This window comes from Rhodamnia argentea, chromosome 9, assembly GCF_020921035.1.
Source record: "Rhodamnia argentea isolate NSW1041297 chromosome 9, ASM2092103v1, whole genome shotgun sequence".
In the NCBI taxonomy this organism is placed as follows: Eukaryota; Viridiplantae; Streptophyta; class Magnoliopsida; order Myrtales; family Myrtaceae; genus Rhodamnia; species Rhodamnia argentea.
The window spans coordinates 3407199-3429893 of NC_063158.1; the positions used below are offsets into that span (position 1 = coordinate 3407199).

At 38.4% G+C, this 22695-nt stretch overlaps 1 protein-coding gene across 1 annotated transcript; it reads left to right on the forward strand.

Moving 5' to 3' along the window:
* The first annotated feature begins 10438 nt into the window (after window positions 1-10438).
* Window positions 10439-13758, forward strand: LOC115737110 (geraniol 8-hydroxylase-like). Its single transcript, XM_030669087.2, has 3 exons — window positions 10439-10565; window positions 11318-12231; window positions 12951-13758. The coding sequence occupies exons 2-3, from the start codon at window positions 11341-11343 to the stop codon at window positions 13554-13556; spliced, it is 1497 nt and encodes a 498-aa protein (XP_030524947.1). The 5' UTR covers window positions 10439-10565; window positions 11318-11340; the 3' UTR covers window positions 13557-13758.
* The last annotated feature ends 8937 nt before the right edge of the window (window positions 13759-22695 follow it).

The following is a 22695-nucleotide window of genomic DNA, read 5'->3' on the forward strand; positions in this document are numbered from 1 at the left end:
GAAACCATCCAAGAAAAATAACATTAGTCCATATGAAGTTTGGAAATGTAGAAAACCGAACTTGTCATATCTTAAAGTATGGGAGTGTTTAGCATATTATCGAGTACTAGAACCTAAGAGAACAAAACTTGGCCCTAGAGCTATGAAAAGTGTATTTATTGGATATGATGAAAACAGTAAAGCTTATAGGCTTCTTGATTTAGATTCAAATGTTATTGTAGAATCAAAAGATGTTGAATTTTTTTAGAATAAATGTTCTACGGATTTTGAAATTATTGAGAATAATGCTTAAATGGTAGATACGAATAATTCAAAACTCATAGAAGCACACATAGATTCTCAAGAGAAAATAATAAATGATTCCGAAGACAAGATTGAAACTAGGAGAAGCACCAGAGCAAGAAAAGCGAAGAATTTTGGTCTAGATTTTATTACCCATGTTTTCCTCATTGAAGAAGACAGAGATAATAACGTGGTAAATAAATACCCTTTAGTATTAAATTTAGAAGACGATCCTAAAAGTTTTAGTGATACTATGTCTTCTAGAGATGCTTCTTTTTGGAAAGAAGCTATAGATAATGAAATGGACTCAATCATGTCCAACAATACTTGAGCATTAACAGACTTACCAAAAGGATCTAAACCTATTGGGTGCAAATGGGTTTTCAAAAGAAAATACAATTCGATGGTACTTGTCCAAGCTTTTAAGGCTAGGTTAGTGACTAAGGGGTATAGGCAAAAAGAAGGAATATATTATTTTGATATTTATACTCCTGTAGCACGTATAACATCTATTCAAATTCTTTTTGCTCTTGCATCCATTTATGATCTCTGTGTTCATCAAATTGATGTCAAAACTGATTTCCTAAATGGAGATTTAAATGAGGAAATTTACATGGAACAACTAGAGGGTTTTGTTCTTTTTGGAAATGATAGGAAAGTATGTAAATTGGTTAAATCTCTTTATGGGCTTAAGCAATCACTGAAATAGTAGCATGAGAAATTTGATTCAGTCATATTATCTAATGGTTTAAGCATAATAATGCTGGTAAGTGTATTTATTCTAAATTCACTAAAGACTATGGTATTCTAGTTTGCTTATATGTTGATGATATACTTATCTTTGAAACTAATATGATTGGAGTCATTGAGATCAAGAAGTATCTAACTTCAAATTTTAAAATGAAAGATGTAGGCGAAGTAGATACTATCTTAGGTGTTAAAGTTAAAATACATAGTGGGAGTTATTCTTTGAACCAATGTCATTATGTTGAGAAAATGTTAAATGAATTTAAACATCTTGGTTTGAAAGAAGTGAGTACTCCGTTTGATCCCAGTATTAAATTGAATTACAATACTGGTAGAGCAAGAGCACAACTTGAATATGCTAGTGCTATAGGATCTTTGATGTATGCGATGCATTATACGAGACCTAATATTGCTTTTTCCGTATGTAAGTTGAGTAGATATACTAATAATCCAAGTATAGAACATTAGAATGACATTTCCAGAATTTTTTGTTATCTTAAGATAACTAAAAATTTGAAATTGTTCTATAACAATTATCCGGTTGTATTAGAAGAATACACCGATGCTAATTGGATTTCTAGCGTGGGAGATAAACATTCCACTTCTATATGGATCTTCACATTAGGTGGATGTGTTGTGTCTTGGGCGAGCAAGAAACAAACATGCATAACTCACTCAACGATGGAATTGGAATTCATTGCTTTAGCAGCAACTGGAAAAAAGACTGAGTGAATTAGAAATTTGCTGTTAGATATCAAATTATGGCCTAGTCCTATGTCTCATATTTCTGTTTATTGTGATAGTCAAGCTACTTTAACAAGAGCTTATAGTAGCACTTATAATGGAAAGTCTAGACATATTAGTTTAAGACATGAGTATGTGAAACAATTGATTTAGGGTGGTAACATAATAATTGTTTACGTGAGGGGACAAGACTTTGAGCTCATACCGTTCGGTGGCGGCAGGAGGATTTGTCCGGGATTGCTACTGGCCACGAGAATGTTACATCTGATGCTGGGTTCGCTCACTAATGCATTCAATTGGAGGCTCGAAGACGGTGTCACACCTGAGAATATGAACATGGAAGACAAGTTTGGGATAACAGTGCAACGGGCTCAACCTGTAAAAGCAGTGGCCGTACCAGCATAACTCACGTAAATGTTTTATGTCGCAACACGTATTACGTCGCCATTACCAAAAAAAAAAAAATTACGAGGCCACTCATCTCGACATATTCCCTTTATGAGATTGTTTCTTTGTATGAAATCATTAATCATTTGATGAAATGAACCTGTACCGTATTCCTGGTTCTGTTGCCTAGTTTTGGGGTTGATGCTACATTCCACTGTTAAGTAACCTGTGTGATATAAAATGTTTGCTACTAATTTGATGAGTAAATATAATTTGTACGTTTGTAGTGATTAGCTTCGTAATTGAGAAAGACTATTTTGTTGCTGAAGAGATTGCAGAAAAGGTCCAGGCAAGTACCTGTCTTGTAATAAAAACAAACTAACATTACTTATCAGGATTGTGCAAGAACGACAGTTCGCTAAAAAGGAGGAAGTTAGAACATATTTCTTAGCGTGATTAAATATATCCAGCACGGTCGAGCGAATCTGTACAAATTGTTTTCTAGTGTGAGACAACTGCACGAGCAAAGCATTACGTGCTACTCACATGCATCAGTGCAGTAGCATCTTTAAGCAAGAGATCTGAAGATGGAGTAGGAAGACAGGTTATCTGTGATCGTTTTGCTCTTGAACTTCTTTTGCAGCCTCAGGGAAAACAAGTGCCAAAGCAGGAATCTACTCGTGAGCTACGCAATTTGATGGTTATTTGCACAGGGAATTAGCGGTGTTGAAGAAAACTCCTTGAGAATATTTTGATATTGACAAAATTATATGTGATTTTTGAATCTGGTAATTGTCTCAGGTAACACACATGAATGGAGTAGCTTATATTGATCTCGGTTGGTGTTCTGACTCAAGTTAGAATTATCGCATATCTGCCTCTAAAGGAGTTGAATTCTTTATTCAGATTAAGTAAAGCGTCACTTATGTAGATTCAGCTACACTTTTGTATGAAGATTTATATGCGAGCATCAACAAGTACTTTATTAGGCTCAATTTCAGTGTTCTATCTGTTCGGATTCTGAAGACCGATTATGTTTCTGAAGACTAATGGGTACGTGGGAATATGTTAAGTCTCAGAAAATGTCTTTATCTAAAGACCCACATATGACTTATACCATATAAGGCTGTAGATTTCTTTTAAAGGAGGTTTGTAATCTTTAATTTATAAGATAGATCTATGCATAGTAGAATATCTTCCTTGGAGATTACCATTCTTGAGACAAGACAACTTTCATATATGAAAGACTTCACTTATGGAAATCGAAGATTGAGTTGTATGTGCGAATGAATCTGAAGGGTTGTGATTCAACACCAACGATCATCAAATCTCAAACAATATAATCTCGTTCGATTAAGATTGATGACATCCGATCAATAATTGAAGAGTGACCTGTTGAAGACCTCTCCAATGGTTAGTTTGGAAGAAAAGGAGTATAAAATGAGATCAATGATGCCGTTACTAGTGTCCGATCAGAATCATTAATTCCAAAGTACTAGAGTACTTAAGATTCAATACTTGTTTCTTATGAGCTAAAATACTACAATCCTTGAGAGACTTTGTAAGAGAGAGAGTGTTATCACTTGAAAACCCTCATTGATTTATTTAGTGAAATTCAGCCTGTCAGTTGTTAACGTGGGAGAGTGAACGTAAACTTGATCTAAGTCGAATCACTATAATCACCGTGTGCAAATTTTTCCATCCCTAAACTCTTTCTACCTAGTCTGATAGAATACTACACTTGCGCTCGTAACTAGAAACTGCATATCTTCACATTCTGATTTTTTGCGATATTTGACGTGATTATTTTAATTTCGCAAATTCTAATCAAAATTGATTAAAATCACTTATTTACCGCCTCTAAGTGATATTGCTGGATACAACAAACAGTTCCAAGTCCATTGGCTCCGATCTAACCAATCTTTAATTTATATGCAGACGATTGTTGTCCTTTTCTAGTCGATCTCTGATGTTTCAGGAAGATTTTGTTGCTCTCAAATTGACTACGCAAATAGATAGCTGCACCAATCACTTCACTAGTGCAGATTCAAGGGGAGCCCGTGAGAATGACAGGTCATCTTCCCGTGAAAAAGGAACCAAATGAACGTATCAACTGCGTGGATAACAAGGTTTGATCCTTGAATGTCACATTGTCTAAAGAAATGATCGGATGTATAAAGACTAAAAATATCTGACATTCAACTAGAAATATAAGAAACTAAACTGCGTATAATCACAAAGAGGATAGCCTCCTCAACCCAGAGACATGGATTTCCTAGGCCGGTTCCAAGCTCTTTCTTTCATTGCAAACAGAAGCGGAAGAACTCTTTCCAACCTCCCGCCCCGTCCATGGCCTCTTTCAATCATCGGGAACCTCCCTGAATTTCCCCACAAGTCTCTCGCCAAGTTGGATTTTACTTTCAGCCCCACAATTACACTTCAGCTAGGTTTTGTAACCACACTTGTGATCTCTTTGTGGATGCAAGATGGCCTACATGACACTGCCGGCATTGACATGGACATTTTTAATGATATTTTTATTTTTTTTCCTTTCTTTTTTTTCCTCCTCTTTCCTCCGATTCGCTAGCGATGTTCCTGCTATTTCCTTGAACTTAATACTAGTCCAACGCAATTGTTCCAAGTGCCGACGCCAGCCTCGGTGGAGGCATCGAAAGAATCACTACCATATTCATCTGGATGGACCACGTCGTTGCCCCACTCGATTGGATGTACTGCGAGGGCGCGTCATGGTATAGAAAACGTCTCGAAGTAGCGACGTCTGTCGTCGTTCTAGCGCAGGTTCATATGGCATAAAAACGTGGAGCTTTAAGTCGTTTTCTTGTGAAAGTAAAATGGCCGGGAAGAAATTTCTTGGATGGATTAAAAAAATATGGAATTGATACATCTACATCGTATCAACTTGAAAAACAACAATCGCGTGAGAAAAGAAATGTTATGTCATTTTGGGGCATATTTGCTTGCCAGGGCATGTGAATCTATTATATGGAGCTAATGACAAATCTATTGTAATTGTGCCAATTTGATTATGAACTTTTCTGTTTGTCAATTCAGTTCTAAACTTTTTGCATTTGAACCAATTCATTCTATCCGACCAAATATGATCGGCTAGCGCTGAAGTGAAATTTTTTAATAGTACTTCAAAACCTTTTTTGAATTATTTTTTTCTTCTTCTTTTTCCTCCAGTTGGTCGTTGATCCGGCAAACGGCTGGAAGAGGAAGAAGAAGAAGAAGGGGAAAAAAAAAAGAAGCAAGAAAGAAAAGGAAAAAGGAAATGAAAAATCAAATAAATATTTTAGAAAATTATTAAAATATTACTAAAAATTTTCACGTCGCCTTCGGCCGATCAAATTTATCTAGATAGACAGAATAGACACAAATACAAAAGGTTTAAATGATAATTGATAAAAAAAAAAAAAAGTTTAGCACTGAATTGACATAATTGCAATATGTTTATGACTTTTTTGGTAATTTTTCCAAAACCAAGCTCCATCAAGTCATTGGTGAAGGCAAGAAGATTGAAGAAGCCAATATTTCTTGCTTACCCTGTTTACAGGCTATCCTGAAAGAGGCTTTCCGATTGCACCCCACGTTTCCTTTCCTGCTTCCTTGGACATTTGGAGAAGATTTCATTGTAGGCAGCTTCACCATTCCAAAGGGTGCACAAGTTCTCGTTAATGTGTTCACGATAGGACGAGATCCGAGCATTTGGGATGATCCCGACAAGTTTGTGCCCAAGTGATTTCTTGGATCCTATATCGATGTTAGGGGACAATACTTCGAGCTCATACCGTTCGGCGGTGGCAGGCGAATTTGCCCGGGATTGCCATTGGCCACGAGAATGTTGCCCTTGATACATGGATCGCTTATTAACATGTCTAGTTGGAGGCTCGAAGATGGCATTACCCCTGAGAACATCAATATGGACGACAAGTTCGGATTAACAGTCCAAAGAGGTCAATCTCTAAAAGCTTGCCCAATCCTATATGAAACAAGAAAAAGAAACGCACGTACGGGTTACATTCTAAATAATTTTCGTTGGTTGTGTTGATAGCCTATTCAATATTTTGGGGAAATGCGCATTTTTTCTTGAACTTACATCCAGGCCAAACAAAGATATATTAGCGAGGGATGAGAATTTCCCAGTTTCCATGGTGACAAAGATGAAATTTAGCAAGATTTTCGATCTGTCGTGGCATATATTGCCATCAACTAATGTCGCAGGTGGCTAACTGTCAGTATGTCATTTTGTTTCTTACTTTAGTTGTTTATCACCTAAATCGTTTATTTGGTTTAACCTCGTATTCAAGACAAACGCTGTCCAGTAGGAATAAAAACGGCATCACATAATTTTCTGTCGATAACCTGATTACATCATTAGCTTAATTTGTTTCGGATTCATCTGCAGAAGCTTCATTTCATATCCTAACAAATTGCCTCCCTCGCCAAATTGAACATCCATTCTTCTATAATTGCAAAAGGGAGCTGCTAGCCTAACAATACTATCAGTTATTTCTGATAGCACGATATTCCAATCAATTAGTATTTTATACAAAATACAAGGTAATGGTGTGCGGGTTTACGGTGGAGAATGTACCGTTTCTAACAATACTATTACGGAAGTATTTCCCATTACAAAATTCTATCATTCGGTGCCTAAAAATACGATCTTTTTTAAAATCTGTAAATTTCAAGAAGTATTGATTAGTACATAACAGTGGGTGTAACAGCGACTTTCTTTTTTTTTATAGATTATTAGCAATTTACTAATAATTTATGATGTTAAATGTTTATAAATTATACATGTTGGTACTATTTTACTAACTTTTGTTTGCATGACTTATTAAAGTTTCGAATTTTCTACTCTAATATAAAATAACTATGAGACATTTTTATTTAAAATAATTTAGTGATATGGCTTTTTTAAATAAAAAAATAAATTCTACGTGTGTAAAGAGAACGGCATTGCTCGGTCGACTTGGCACTTAATAGATCACATTTTATTACTTATTGCACTTAAGTGATCATTTTCACACAAAAAAAAAATGGCACTGAAATGATCATAATTTACAACTTATGGTAATGAAAGTCACTTCGTGAAATTGGCTAAACGACGTCATTTAGTCTTCGGAAGTTGACTAGGATTTCTTGCGAGCCACATAGGATTACTTAATTAATAAAAAAAAATTATCATGTATGATTTCTGACCAGGCTTACCGGAAGAGGCACTGAAATAATCTTGTTTAAAAAAAATTAATACTTATATTAAAATTAATACGAACGTCGTATATGAATATTGACATTTAAAGTGTACTTATGTCGATTATTAACCATCTTTACAAATTCAGTATGACCGTACGATTAGCCTAGCTGTAGCCGTTGTCTTCCCATCGCTTGCTCTGACATCGACAGGGCTAGTGGCCCTTGTTTTCTAGTGATACTCAAACTCATATGTTGGCCCACATCCCAGTTGCTCCTCCGAAAACGACAATTTTCATTTATTTCACTTTGTTGTCATACTCATTTACACATCAGCAAAAAACCAAAAGGTGTATGTGTTATGAGGTCGCCAGAAGCGTCAAAGACGAAGGTAAGCTGCGAGAAATCCCAAAGAGCATCCTAGAAAATTTTTTAGCTCCATGACTTCTCCTCGCGACAAGAAGACAAGTGCCAGTGGGACACAGCAAACCGCACTCAATTATTGACAATTTCCCTTGTCCATTTTTGTCTAAAGATTGAATTATTGACAATTACCGCAACGCCGTGCGATGCGTGGGACGTACTCGACTATTAGTTTTCCAAATTCTTTGATTGACATTAAGTTAACTAGTCCCACTTTAAATCCTGGTGATGCTTTATAGGTAAACGACATTAGGTGCAACTCTAAAATCATCTTGCAAGATGACTTCCATTGATAATAATGTTGCTCCTGACATAATCATCAACATTGAAGTTTATGTGTATTTAGTTGTGCTGTGGTTAAACCTTATGGATGGAAGTATTAGTCAGGAGTTACAGATTTTCTCGTCTTCCTTCTTTGTCCTACATGTATCTATGTCTTGTTTTATTTGCATGTAGATTCAGATACACATTTGCTAGACGTTGCCACATGTGAATTATCTCACGACGACGGGTAGAGTTACAGCGGTGCGTTTGCATACAAAATTTTGTAGCTGTTAATGCTTAAAACTGTAGTCCTACCTTTTTTTTTTTAACACAAATTGTAGACCTACTTTATCTAAAGAGAACTGTGCGCTTTAGAAATGTTTTCACTCCATCCCCTAGTTTAGAAACTTTCATTAGCACCCTAAATTCTAAATTCAGTTTAGATCCATAGTAAGTGCTCGACAAATTAAGTTGTTAATATCTCAAGTGAAGATAGTATGGTCTCATACTAGGTTCCCCGTTGGATCCTGACAACCTCAACTGCAAATACATTTAGTTACAATTTAAAATTTTAATGACATTTACGTGAATCAACGGTTGAAATGATAAAGACGTCATAAGGGAATACGAGGAAATAAATGATCTTTTTCTTAACACATGGCTAAGGATCTTTCTCACTTGATAGTTTGTGGCCCAATAATTGTCGAGTCAAGTCAATCATGACAGCAACTGACATGTCGCTGCATATGGTGCGATCTATGATGTTCCTAGAAATTTGTCGCTTGAAGTAAGATTTCGTAGACAAGAGAGTTTGTAGCAAGGGTCCACCAGCCTCCCTTTTCGCAAATTTGGAAAGTAAAGGAGCATAAAGACAGAAAATTGAAATTTAGAATTACCGTATGTGTACATGTATCATACCGTGCATATATGTACAAACTGGAATCTATTGAAAATCTCATGGGAAGTAATGAGTTGCATCGATTATTGTCCTATGATGTCCTTGTGTACAAATCTTAAAAGGAAATTTCACTTTCCGACGTACCTTTTAAAATAGTCTTCACATTTTTTATTTTTCGTGACAAAACTATTCCGTGTAAAAATTGAGATGCCTGCTGCTGCTGGTACATCATAGAAAATATCTTAAAATGCCTCATGTTGATGTCGAAAGGGACAGCCCCCACTTGATAAAAGTTTTGATCGCCATCAGAAGTAAGGGTATGTATGGTCCGGGCCGGTCCGGTCTGGTCCCGGCATGGAACTGGGGATTGGACCGTAGTCCCGGTCCCCATATTTTCGAGACCAAGGACCGAACCGGGACCGGCAGTCCCGGTCTGGGCCCGGCCCGGTCCGATCTCGGTCTCGGCCCAATAGGACCGCTAACTATTGAAAATCTAGTCAACTTAATAAATTATGCTATGGTAAAAACATAGCGACTCGCTATGACTTTTATGATCGACGAACTTGACCAAAATGTTCGAATTCAATACAAAATCTAGCCATTACATGATAAAAACATCACCAACCGCACTCAAAAAAAGCTGCAGAAAGAAAAGATAACCAAAAACAAGATGGAAAATAAGACTAAAAAGAGAGTCTTGAGGAGGAGAGTGCAACCGTGCACGGTTGGGAAAAAAATGGGCAGTGAACTTTTATTATTATGTTTTGTTTTAAATTTTCTTTTGCAATTGTATATATTTATATATAAATAATTATATATTATTGGCGGTCCGGTCCCAATACAAGAAACCCGAGGACCGGACCGCCCATCCACCGGTCCCATTTATTGGGACCGGGGACCGGACCATCCACCTCAAGGACCGGACCAACCCGGCCGGTCCGGGCTGGTCCCGGGTTGGTCCGGACCGGTCCGGTCCAGTTTGCACACCCCTAATCGGAAGGGGCGACGGTCAAAGTGGATTTGCGAGAAAAGTCAAAAGGAGCCTACCAATTAGCCCCTACGTATAGAGAGTCTAGATTCTAGAAATCTATGACTAAAATAGTTATCAAATTTCATTTTTTTTTTTCAATTCTTAGTGCTCGATAAGACATGATCTAAATTTAGTTGTCAGTCGAAATTAACTTACTAAATTTCTTATGTTGCGTGCCGCATTTGCACGCGATCTGGTAAAATCTTATGGCTGGACGGATCTGTTGTAGCACATGAATTTTCTCCATATTCCCCTTTTGTCCTTCATGTATTCACGTATCTTATTTTAATTAACCAGATATGATTTCGTATGCGTCTTCCCATGACGTTGCTACATGTCTAATTACAAGTAAGAATTTCCGAAACTTTACAATTTGTGTTGCTTAATGAGATGATTTAAGATAATGTGTGTTTTGAGAGCATTGGGAGCTATGATTAATTAGTTTATGTTATCTTATGATCAGAGCACGGGGAGAAATATTCTACTCATATCAGTACTCAACAGATGTCCTTCGATGGACGCAAGTTAGAAACCCTAGCTGAAACAAATAAGAGAGAGCATCACCTTGTAGCTTTACTGTTGAACAAGTCTGACGCAGCGTTCGTCGAAAATTGCAAGTAAATCATTGCTAGAGAGAGAGCAATCTCGAAAAGTCTGTGAATATTATTAATGATCTGCTCCCAAAAATGTGATAAACACCTTTTATAAGATGTTATCCTAATCCTAGTCCAACTAGGATTCGAAATATCCAAAAAAAAGAAAATTACAGAAGTGTCATTAAAATAAAATTAAGCCCGAAAAATACTAAAAAAAATAGGAAAACCCATCTAGACATTCCCGAATCGCCAAAATCCATCATTAGTCAAGGCCAAAGGCATGAGTATTGATCGGGACGCCGTTTCGCTTCGGATGGTCGAATTTGAGCTCAATCCGACGTCGCTGACCCGATTCGCAGGTTCTAGCTGCAACACCGTTTCGCCTTTCGATTGGATTTCTGTCGATCCAATCAATCCAGGGACGCACTACTAATGACATCCGCATCAAAGTCAAAGTCGTCTCAACAAGAATCGGTTAAGCCGTCTCAACAAAGAGATATTTTCGACTCCTCTCATTATCCATAACTAATTCAATTTCATTCAAACTTTAACTGAATTTATTATACAGATTCTTTGTAAGTGTATATAAACATATAATCTCTTTGTAGATGATCAACGGGAGAAATCAATACAAGCATCAATTCAAAATCTCTCTTTTGTTCTCTGCGTTATTTTTTTTCTTATTCATGAGTCAAGTCTCACTTTTTCTATTCTTCTGCACTTCGGTTCTTACACCAAAAGCCTCCTTAGTTATGGACGTCTTGGTCTTATTTCTCTGTCTCTGCTTTGTATGGGGTTTGTCCGAAGCTCTTTCTTTCATCAGAAACAAGAGCAAAACGACTCGTTTAAACCTCCCTCCGGGTCCTCCGCCGCTTCCGGTCATCGGCAACCTCCTGAGCCTTGGCTCCCAACCTCACAGGTCCCTTGCCAGGCTCTCCCACACTTATGGCCCCATCATCAAGCTTCAGCTTGGTTACGTAACCACGATTGTTGTTTCGTCCCCAGCAATCGCGAGAGAAATCCTCCAAATCCACGACGCGATCTTCTCCAACCGCACGATCCCCGACTCCATCACCGCCTTGAGGCAAGACGAGCTCGGCTTGCCTTGGATCCCCGTCTCGCCTCTATGGAGGAACCTTAGGAAGATATGCAACGTGCACATATTCTCCCACAAGAGGCTCGAGTCCGATCAACACATCCGCCACGAGAAAGTTCAAGAGCTCGTCGGCTACGTCAGAAGAAGCCTTTCCACAGGCGATGCAGTCGATATTGGCGAAGCGGCTTTCAAGACTATAGTCAATCTATTGTCGAAGACCATGTTGTCCGAGGATTTGGCAAACCCATCCGACTCGGCGAAGGACTTCAAGGACCTCGTTTGGCGTATCATGGTCGAAGCCGGAAACCCTAACCTCGCAGATTACTTCCCCGTGCTCAAGAAGATTGACCCGCAAGGCTCGAGGCGGCGGATGACGGTCTACTTCACGAAGGTTTTCGAGGTTTTCGACGGCTTGATCGAGAAGAGGCTGCGAGACAGGGCAACGGCTGGTTCTGTTAGGAAGAACGATGTGTTGGATACACTGCTGGACGCAAGAGAAGACGAGGAGGAGGACGTGGACATTTTCCTCATCAAGCACTTTCTCTTGGTAAATCTTTAGCTACTTTGATCACGCTTTATTGCGTTAGCTATCATCTTCATCAACTGACCAATAGATGGAATATTAGCAATCGTCTCGACTCATCAACTTTGGTTTGGCTTTTCATTAGTTTTTACTTTTTGTTTTCTTTTTTAATCTTGATTTCACGCAGTTTTACTCTAGGACAAAAACTTTATTCATATTAGGATAAGCCAAGGGTCGGTCTTTTCGTAATTATCACTGACCAACTGGTTATATCAACGAGAGGTGGAGATTGAGTTTTCGCAATAATTCTCTGAATGCTAAAATCTGATTGGACGATTAATCAGTTGATTTAATGTATGTCATGGACATCCTGTTGGCCCACGAGGATCCTATACACGTCGGATTTTGACGAGGACGCCGACGTGGACTGTGAACCGGACCCTGGCAGTAACTTTCGCATTTGTCTTTCCTTTCAAAAAGTGCAATAGAGCTGAAAAATTGATTGACAAAGTTGATTTACAGTATAATTTTCCAAGTTGTTATAAGTGTGTATGTATGCCCAACTAGTTACAATAGCAATTTCGAGCTTATCGTATCACTTTATAAAAGAAATTTGTGAATGCGACTTTGGATCCCTAGTGATGCTCTTGCTTTCTGTTAGCAATATCCAGAGATACAGATTATTCGCTTATCTTGGACAATGACGGTGTATCGTTTAACAAAACTGTGGTGGACAATAATAGGACTTATTTGTTGCGGGAACGGAAACTACCTCGAGCACATTGGAATGGGCATTGTCCGAGCTACTCCACAGTCCCGAGAAGCTGTCCAGAGTGCAAGCCGAGCTCGATCAAGTCATCGGTAAAGGGAACCCCATAGAAGAATCTAAAATCGCTCGCCTTCCCTACTTGCAAGCCATCATAAAGGAGACATTCCGGATGCACCCCCCAGTTCCTCTCTACCTTCCTCGAAAATCAGGATTGGAAACCAAGATCGGCGGTTTCACTGTCCCAAAGGGTGCGCAAGTTCTTGTGAATGTGTGGGCTATAGGAAGAGACCCTAGCATCTGGAAAGACCCCGACATGTTCACGCCAGAGCGATTTCTGGGGTCTGAAATCGATGTGAAGGGACAAGACTTTGAGCTCGCTCCATTCGGCGCCGGTAGGCGTATATGTCCTGGCTTGCCGTTGGCCTTGAAGATGTTGCATTGGATGCTCGGTTCGCTCTTAAACTCCTTCAACTGGGAGCTCGAAGGCAGGGTCAAGCCAGAGGACATAAGCATGGAAGAGAAGTTCGGGATCACCTTGCAAAGAGCTCAATCTCTGAGAGTTATTCCCAAGCCAGTGTGAAAAGAAAGTAGTAAATTTTTTTCTATATGAACGAAAACAAGACGGTACTTATTCTGGGTGCATGAAGGGTTATGAACCGACTCCAAGTCAAGTCCTAGCTGTGATGATGGAAACATCGTGTAGATCTTCATACCTAAATTGCTCGTGTACTTTAGAAATACTCTTTTAAGTGTATTTCGAAGGTCGAAAACTTTCATTGTTACTGCCCTGAATGCCCAACTCATTTTCAGTTGTAGGCTTATATCACGAGTGACTGTTCAATGTGGCTTTAAGTTGTTAATAGGGATAAGGGCGTCAAAACTCCTAACATGTGTCAAAATGTAATTGAATTTTAAAATTTTAAAAAAAATATAATCAAGTTCTAAAACTTGTCAAATTGACACAATCGAGCCCTTCCATTACCACCGTCAATTTGTCTAACGGAAAATACCGACGTGGCATTTTTAAATTAATTTATCGGGCCTATGTAGCATTTTTAGTATTTTATTCTATAAATCTTGTTAAATTAGATTAATAAACAAAAAAAAAGCTAAAATCTTATTTATTTAAAATAAAAAAAAAGGAAAAAAAATAGCAGGGTCCCGCCGATGAGGTGCCACTACCTATCGCTAGAGGGATGGCAAATGTCACCAGCCCAAGGCGATGGTGGCTGGCCTTTGCCAGGCCCAAGGAGGCCTAGCTGGCCCATGCAAGGGCCAGCGAGGCTTGCGCAGGTCCGGGTTGAGGGCGCCCACATTTGGGCGACCCCAACCCTCACCTACCGACGGCCCTGGACAAGGCTTCACTAGCCTTTGCCTAGAGCTAGCGAGGTTCCCCTAGATTTAAGCGACACCTGGCTAGCCCTCACACGGGCCGGGCAACCCTTGCTAGACCTGAGCTCGAGCAAGCTTCGCTTGTGCCTAGCATGGCGAAGCTCGCCGGCGAGGACTTGCTCGGTGCTAGCAAGGGTTGACCACCGTCTTCCAGGGCCGGCAACTTTCGCCAGCTCCTTTGGTAATGGATGATAGCAGTGCCCCACCGGCGAGGCCTACCAATTTTTTATTTTTTACAATTTGTTTATTTCAAATAAAAGTTTATTTTTTAATTTAATCTAAATAAAATTTGGAGAATAAAAAAAGCCACGCAGAAAAGAGAAACTAATTTAAAATGGCTGCCAGCATTTTCCGTAGAATACATGTTCTCTCACACACACTCTAGTGACAATGTAGACAGTAGCTGTACTAGGGGCAAGGCTTAAAGTGGATCGCCCAACACTTGCTCGTTTACTAGGATTTTAAGTTTGGTTTGTTTCACTGAAAATAATTTTTTAAAAAAATATTATTCAAATTTTCCATCATTTAGTTCACGAAAACAAACAAGTCAAGGAAAATATTTTTCATCCATGAAAAAAACACATTCAAAAATGAGGGAAATATTTTTCTCCTTTTAAGAAAAAGAAAAAAAATTCCCTCATCTTTCCTCCTTCACTCTTTCACATTTGTTTTGTACTTAATTTCAAATTATTTTATTTTATTTTTTCCCTTTTTTTCTTTATTTCTTCTTCTGCCGGCCACGAGCGAGGCTCCACCTCACTAGATCCGGCGAGGTCGAGCTCGCCCAAGGCCGGCGAGCAACGCCGAGCCTCTCTAGAGAACAGTGACACTTGAGGCCTCACCGGATCGACGAGGCCCGAGGCTCCACCTTGCCTGGGCTAGTGACCGGCCCAAGAAGAAGGAAAACGAAGAAGAAAAATAAAAGGAGAAACAGAATAGAAAAAAGTTAAAAATAACATAATTAAAAATTCCATTTTTAAAAGAAAAGGAAATAATAAAAATAAAAAATTATTAAAATGAGTTCAAGGAGGAAAATCAAATCGAATTTTTCATACTATACGATGGAAAATCTTTTCTAGTTCATTTTTAGATTTTAGCAAAACATTGGAAAATGTGGTCATTTTCCCAAAACATGACTTGGTGGAAAGCATTTTTCATAAATGCGACATTTTTCATAAAATAAACGGAGTGTAGAACATGTTTTGGAAATTTATTGAAGGGCCTCGGGACAAATAGTGAACTCACGCAAGTCTAATTGTCGAGTTCATATCAGCAATTTCTAACCAAAAGGTATTCAAAAGCAGAGTCCTAAAGAAAATGCAAGGGTATAGATCTATGATTTTGATTATCTTCAGGTCGAGACTCTATTGCAAATCTGTTGCTTATGTTGTCCCCCCTTGGCCTGTTCTCTTTTTCTGTTTTTTTCGGTCAAACCCTTGGCTTGTTTTAAGTTTCCCGAGAAATGGTGAGAACAGCTTGATGCTGAAATCGCTAGGTTCCGATGGGACAACAGAAAAAGGACAGAATGGTTCATTGGAAGAGTTGGGTCAAGCTGGCTGAGTCAAAAGCATATGGTGTATTAGGATTCAGGAATATCGTGAAATTTTTAATTTTGCTATATCATTATCGTTACAGCCGAAATTATTGGGATTAGCATTATCACCTAGAGGGGGATGAATAGATTTTTCGAAAACTTGTTTAGAAAATATTGTGGAATTAATAGAAACAAGCTCAGTGTTTGAATCAAAGTCCGATCAAGAGTCGATTCTGAGATGCCTTCTGAGTTTGTCTGTGCACAATTCAATTATCAAGTATAAAAGCAAAGAGTTTAAGAAATAAAGAATTTGCACATAGAGTTTATAGTGAGTTGGCTTTGTTCAAGTGTACGTCCAATTCTTCATGCCGATAGCCAATTGGCTAGACTCCACGAGTAAATAACTCATAGGCTACAACTCGATGATTCTTAAGTCACTAAACTCTCTGTCTAGCACTCGCTCACTTGATATGAACCTCTAAGTATTACGGTGTTGCATCGTGAATATCCAAAGGGCGTTGAAGCTTTTCTTGAACTTTGAAATTATAGATTCTAGACTATTTTTTTCTCTTCAGCCTTGAGATCTCCTTTTATACTCCTCCACCTTTAAACTAGCCGTTCAAGGTCTCCAGAGGGTCACTCTCCAAACTTCCCATTTGCACAAGACTGTATACAAAGTATTTCATAGTTGTCGAGATTACCAAAATTAGAATCTCTCGTTAGATCGGATCGCTCATACAATCGTGATCGGGATTTCCAAAGATGGAGTACTCCATTTGGTAAGCCATCTTTGTTTTCCTTAAACCACGTCCTTGATAGATATAATAATCTTCGTGATTAGATAATCTTCAAGAACGAGTTCAAGTTGATGTGGTAGTCATTGTGATAATGCAAAATCTCATATATATTATCAAGAAAGCATTTTATAATAATCTGATCATTGCATCCGAAATACTCTCTTAGAACTTGAGCTTTACGACAATGATCGAGCCTTGTCTACAAATCAAATCTTATGTAACTATTTCTTAACAATTGAATATGCAAAAGGACAATTTACAAAATAAGTATTCCAATGCATTAACTCAGTTATTAGAGATTATGGATTGTTTTGTCAACTTCAAAATCAATTAGGGATTTTTCTCAATAGGAATTACCTATGGGTTCAGTTGTTAAAGGGTCTTTACTTCACTCAATGTGAATCATGCCGGAGAGGCTTTTAGGGTTGGAAATGGATGTGAAGGGACGAAGATTGGAGCTGATTCCGCTTGGCAAAGGTCGGTGTACGGATCCGAGTGTGATGCCAAAATCTCAACCTCTAAAACCTGTGCCCTTGATTATATTGTGAGTAGAGAGCATTAGGAAATAATTACCAAAATAGTCCTAAACTTATTGCAATCGTGTCAATTCAGTCCTAAATCTTTTTTTTTTTTTTTTGCCTATTCAGTCCTCAATCTTTTGCATTAATGCCAATTTAGTCTATTTGACCAACCGAAGCTAATGTGGCATTGTCAACGCTAACATGGCAAATTTTTAGTAATATTTTAATTATTTAATATTTTTAGAATTTTTTAATTGATTTTTTATTTTTGTTTTTTGTTTTGGCCTTCCTTTTTGTGGCCGGCGAGCTGGCCAACACCCTTGCTCGGCGTCATCCAGGTTTGGGCGAGGCGCGCAAGGCCACGACTGCGACCACGCCTCGCAATGGGTCGCAAAATGCGAACTATGCAGAGAGAGAAACTTGAGAGGGCGAGTTGAAAGGGTGAAGAGGTGTAGAGGAAGTGAGTAATTAGAGAAAGCATGAACTGAGTGAGGAAGACGGAGATGCGGGAAGTGATGCAACGTCCGATTGAGCTCGTGCTAGTGTCGCGCTTCCTCTAGTTGTCGATCTCATCCATTTTCTGCTACGATTCTTCATCTCTCCGGCAAATACTCGCACAAGACTCTCACCCAATAACCAGCGAGCTCCAGCGACCCTCGCTGGCCGTAAAGAAGGAAGACCAAAAACAGAGAAAAAAAATTAATTAAAAAATTGAAAATATAAAATAATTAGAATATTATTAAAAATTTACCACTTCACGCTGGCAGAGCAAATGGACTAAATTAGTATAAATGCAAAAATTTTATGACTAAATTGGCATAATTACAATAGGTTTAGAACTGTTCTGATAATTTTCCCAAGCATTAGAGTGTTCGAATCAATTCGATTAGAACCCTATCGGTTATACAAAAAATTACAAAAATAAAGATGGTCCAAAAATGGTTCCCAGCTCTCTTACGCTGCCTGTATAAAAATATTCAGCCTCCCCATTAAATATTTTGGAAAATTTTCAAATAAGGGCTTGAAGTGAGCATTATTTCAAATAAGGGCTTGAAGTGATCATTGTTGCTTCAAATAAGGGCTTAGCTGGCCAGCCAAAATTTTTGGTCGATTAAGGGTTTTTTCATCAAAAAATAATTTTATCATATTTTTTAGTTAACTTAAATAATAAATAAAAAAAATTTAGAAAAAAAGTAAAACAGATAAAGGAATACAAACCGGAGGCCCTCCCGCCTATGGAAGCCGCCCACCGCTGGTGGGGCGGCATTGGTGGTCGTCGAGGTCACCAATGCCTCGGCGGGGGTCGGCAAGCCCTCGCCGAAGCCAGGTGATGGCGGCCGGCCCTCACCCGAGTCCGAGGGAGGGCCGATAGGCCCTCGCCGGAGCTAAGAGAAGGCCGTAACCCTCTCCCGGATCCGGGTGAGGGTCGGCCCGTGGAGCGGCTTCCATATGCGGGAGGCTGCTCTCCCACCTGTTGTTCTTTTTTTTAAAAATTTTTTTTTGTTTTTTATTAATTTTTAAAAGATAGAAGAGGAAAAAAAAAGGATAAAAAAGGATAAATGACGAAAATGCCAATAAAAGACTAGTGAGAGACCCTTTTTTAAGACCGATATGGTCACTTCAGGTCTTTTTTTGAAACAATATCCACTTCATATTTTTATTTGAAATAAGGTACACTTTAGACCCTTATTTGTAAAAATCAGGGCACGCACTTCGGGCCCTTATTTGAAATTTTTCCTAATATTTATGCTCAAATGGAATTTTCCTTTATTTATTTCCTACAATATCCCATTCTCAGAAAACAAAGATAGAGCCTTAATATTATTGCAAACCCTATCTGTGGACCAGTTATCTAACGAGAAGGGAAAGAGAAAAAGGAAACAGAGCACATCAAATGGAGAAAAATTAAAGAGAGGAGCATCATGCTGGGAAAAACAATGGATAAATTTCCCTCTTTAATTGAACCTATGAGAAAACGAATTGAGCACAACCAATGGAAATATACGAACCAGAAGAAAAATAACGCAAGAATTTTTTTACGTGGAAAACTCCTCCAATGTGAAGGATAAAAACCACGAGATTGTTCACGGAGTCCACTCGAATCTTCACTATTAATAGTTTAGATACAAAACCTCACTGATTTCAACAACAATGAAATATCAAAACTATAAGTGAAGATCAAGCATCAACATCATCTTTAACAAGAGAAACGGATGAAAAACACCCCAAAAATGCAATCTGAAACCACCCACCAAAAGCTATAGTAGACACCTTCAAAACACGATCCAACCGTTCAGAATCAAGACCAATAAGTCTTGAAGCCGTTGACAAAATTTCAGCCCAATCGGACCACAGATGGACTTCCAATCGTCAAGTTGATCACTACTAGACAGATTGGCGTTTTCCCAGAAAAATTGTGCGCTACTGCCATTTTCACTTTTTTTTTTCTTTTTTTTTGGCTTCTCGTTTCTCACAATCTTGATGCTGCTATATATCCCTAGGTATGGCAAACCCTCTCCAACAAAATAAATGGGCTAGACCGGCTAAAAGGCCCAACAAATCTCCCCCTTCAGCCCATTGAGGGAGATTTCGAAATAGAAGAACTCAACAAAAATCCATGCCGGCCTAGCGACGACAAAAATCATACTTCTCTCTAGTGAGAGCCTTTGTCATCATATCTGAAGCATTATCTTCTATGTGTACTTTCTCAAATTCCAATCATTTGGATTCCAAAGTTTCTCATATCCAATGATATCTCACATCAATATACTTTGACCTGGCATGAAAAGTGAAATTCTTTGCAAGATGTATAGCACTTTGATTATCACAAACTAAAACATACCCTTTCTTGAGTGAAACCAAGTTCCTGTGTGAACTCTTTCATCCAAAGCAATTCCTTGCATGCTTCGGTTGCTGCGATGAATTCTGCTTCTGTCGTCGACAAGGCAATACATTTTTGCAACCTTGGCTACCAAGCTACAGCTCCCTCTAAAAAAGTAATCAAATAACCTAAAGTAGATTTCCTTGTGTCAATATCCCCGCCATGTCTCGAATCAATATAACCTACAAGAATTGACTTCTCACTCCCAAAGTAAAGTTTCAAACTAGAAATGCCTCGGAGATATCTTAAGATCCACTTCAATGCATTCCAATGCTCTCTACTTGGATTTGACATAAAACGGCTAACCACTCTAACTGCGTGAGCTATATCTGGCCTTGCACGGACCATTGCATTCATTAAACTACCCACTGCAGAAGCATACAGAACTTTTTCCATGTTTTTAAGATCTTTCTCACACGTTGAACATTGTTTATGACTAAGCTTAAAGTGTGTAGCAAGAGTCGTACTTTCTCTATGTACTTCTCTTGAGATAACCATAGCCTCTCCGCCTATCTGTCATGAGTGATCCTCGTACCAAGAGTTTGCTTAGCCGGTCCCAAGTCTTTCATCGAAAAAGACTCGCTCAAATCTCTATGTATCAACGTGCTCAAAGCCTCACCCCAAAAAGATTTTGGCAATTTTACATCTAAAATCAAACATCTAACTCTCTCAACCAATGTTATGTTCATTCTTTCTGCTATGTTGTTTAACCGATGTGTTTTAGGAGGTGTCTTCTGATGTCGAATCCCCTGTTGCCTACAATATTCATCGGAAGGTCCGATGTACTCACCACTGTTATCCGAACGAATGCATTTCAACTTTTTTCCGGTCTGTCTTTCAACCGAAACTTGAAACCGCTTGAATGCACCTAACACTTGATCTTTTCTCTTCAAAAAATAAACCATAATTTTCTCTAATAGTCATCAATGAAGGTTACAAAATAGGTTGCACCACCAAGTGATAGTGGTTTTATTGGACTACAAACATCTTAATGCACTAGTTCTAGCAACTTTGATTTTCTCGAAGGCGGATGACTCTTGAATGAAACTATTTGTTGTCTTCCTGCTAAACAATGTGCACACTTCTCAAGTCTTGCACTCTTTATTTTAGAGAGTAAACCCTTTTTAGCTAACAAACCAATACATTTCTCACTTATGTGACTAAGTCTCTTGTGCCATAACGCAGTTGCATTCTCATCTTCCACAACATTACACGTGTCCTTGGAAATCTTGGCCTGAAACAAATACAAAGAGGATTGTTTCATGCCTCTAGCCACAACTAATGAGCCTCTTGTGAGTTTCCACCATCTATTATTAAAAGTACTGTAAAATCCTGCATCATCGAGCTTACTAGTCGAAATCAGATTCAAACAAATATCCGGAACATGTCTAACATCTTTCAGAATTAGTTTTGCTCCACTATTAGTCTCCAAACACACATCTCTTATACCCACAATTGTAGCTAAACCGTCATTGCCCATCCTTAAGGTGCCAAAATTTCCCGACCTGTAGGATGTAAAGAACTCCTTCCTAGATGTAATATGAAGGGAAGCTCTACTATCAATAACCTAGTTCGAATCATCACAGGCAAAATTAACATTGTCATCATAGCAAATAATAACAAGTTCCTCAAGAGCGGTGGCCACCCGATCATCATTACCATTATTTTTTTTCTCATTGTTGTCATTGCCATTTTTCTTCTCATTTTTCAGCTGAAAATATTTTTTTCTAATATGACCCATCTTATCGCAATGATGACACTCAACAGTCTTTTTCCCCGATCTTGACTTGCTTCGGCTCTTGTTTCTACCTTTTGGACCTCTACTCTAACTTCTACCCATGTTTTCAACAACTAAAGCTTCAGAATGAGAGGAAGAACCATGTGTTTTTCTTCTCATCTCTTCATTTAGAACGCTACTTTTTGCAAAATTCATGGTTACAATACCATCAGGTGTGGTATTAATCAACGATATACGAAATGTCTCCCAAGATTCCGGTAAGGTACACAGCAGCCAAAGTCCCCGCACTTCATCATCAAATTTAATATTCATGGCAAAAATTTAATCTATCACTCCTTGAAACTCATTCAAATGGTCTGATATAGATTGGCCATCTTTTTAATGCAACTCCATAAATTGTTTAATCAAACTTATTTTGTTGTTACCAATCTTCTATGCATATAATGACTCTAGCTTAGTCCACAAAGTTCTAGCATGTGATTCTTTGCTGATGTGATTCAAAACATTATCATCGACAAATTATCGAATAAACCTACACACAATTTTGTGCTCAAGATTCCAATCGGCATTGGTCATATTATCAGGTTTAGCATAAACAAATGCCTATAAATGCCAGTGCTTCACATATAGTAGATCTTCCATTTTTCCTCTCCATACATGATAATTCTTTCCATTCAAACTAATCATCCTGCTCATATTCGGTTCCATGGTTCGGTCAAAAAACAACGCTCTGATACCACTTTGTTGGGAAAAACAACCGATAAATTTCCCTCTTTGACTGAACCTATGAGAAAACGAATCGAGCACAACCAATTGAAATATACGAACCAGAAGAAAAATGACGCAAGAATTTTTT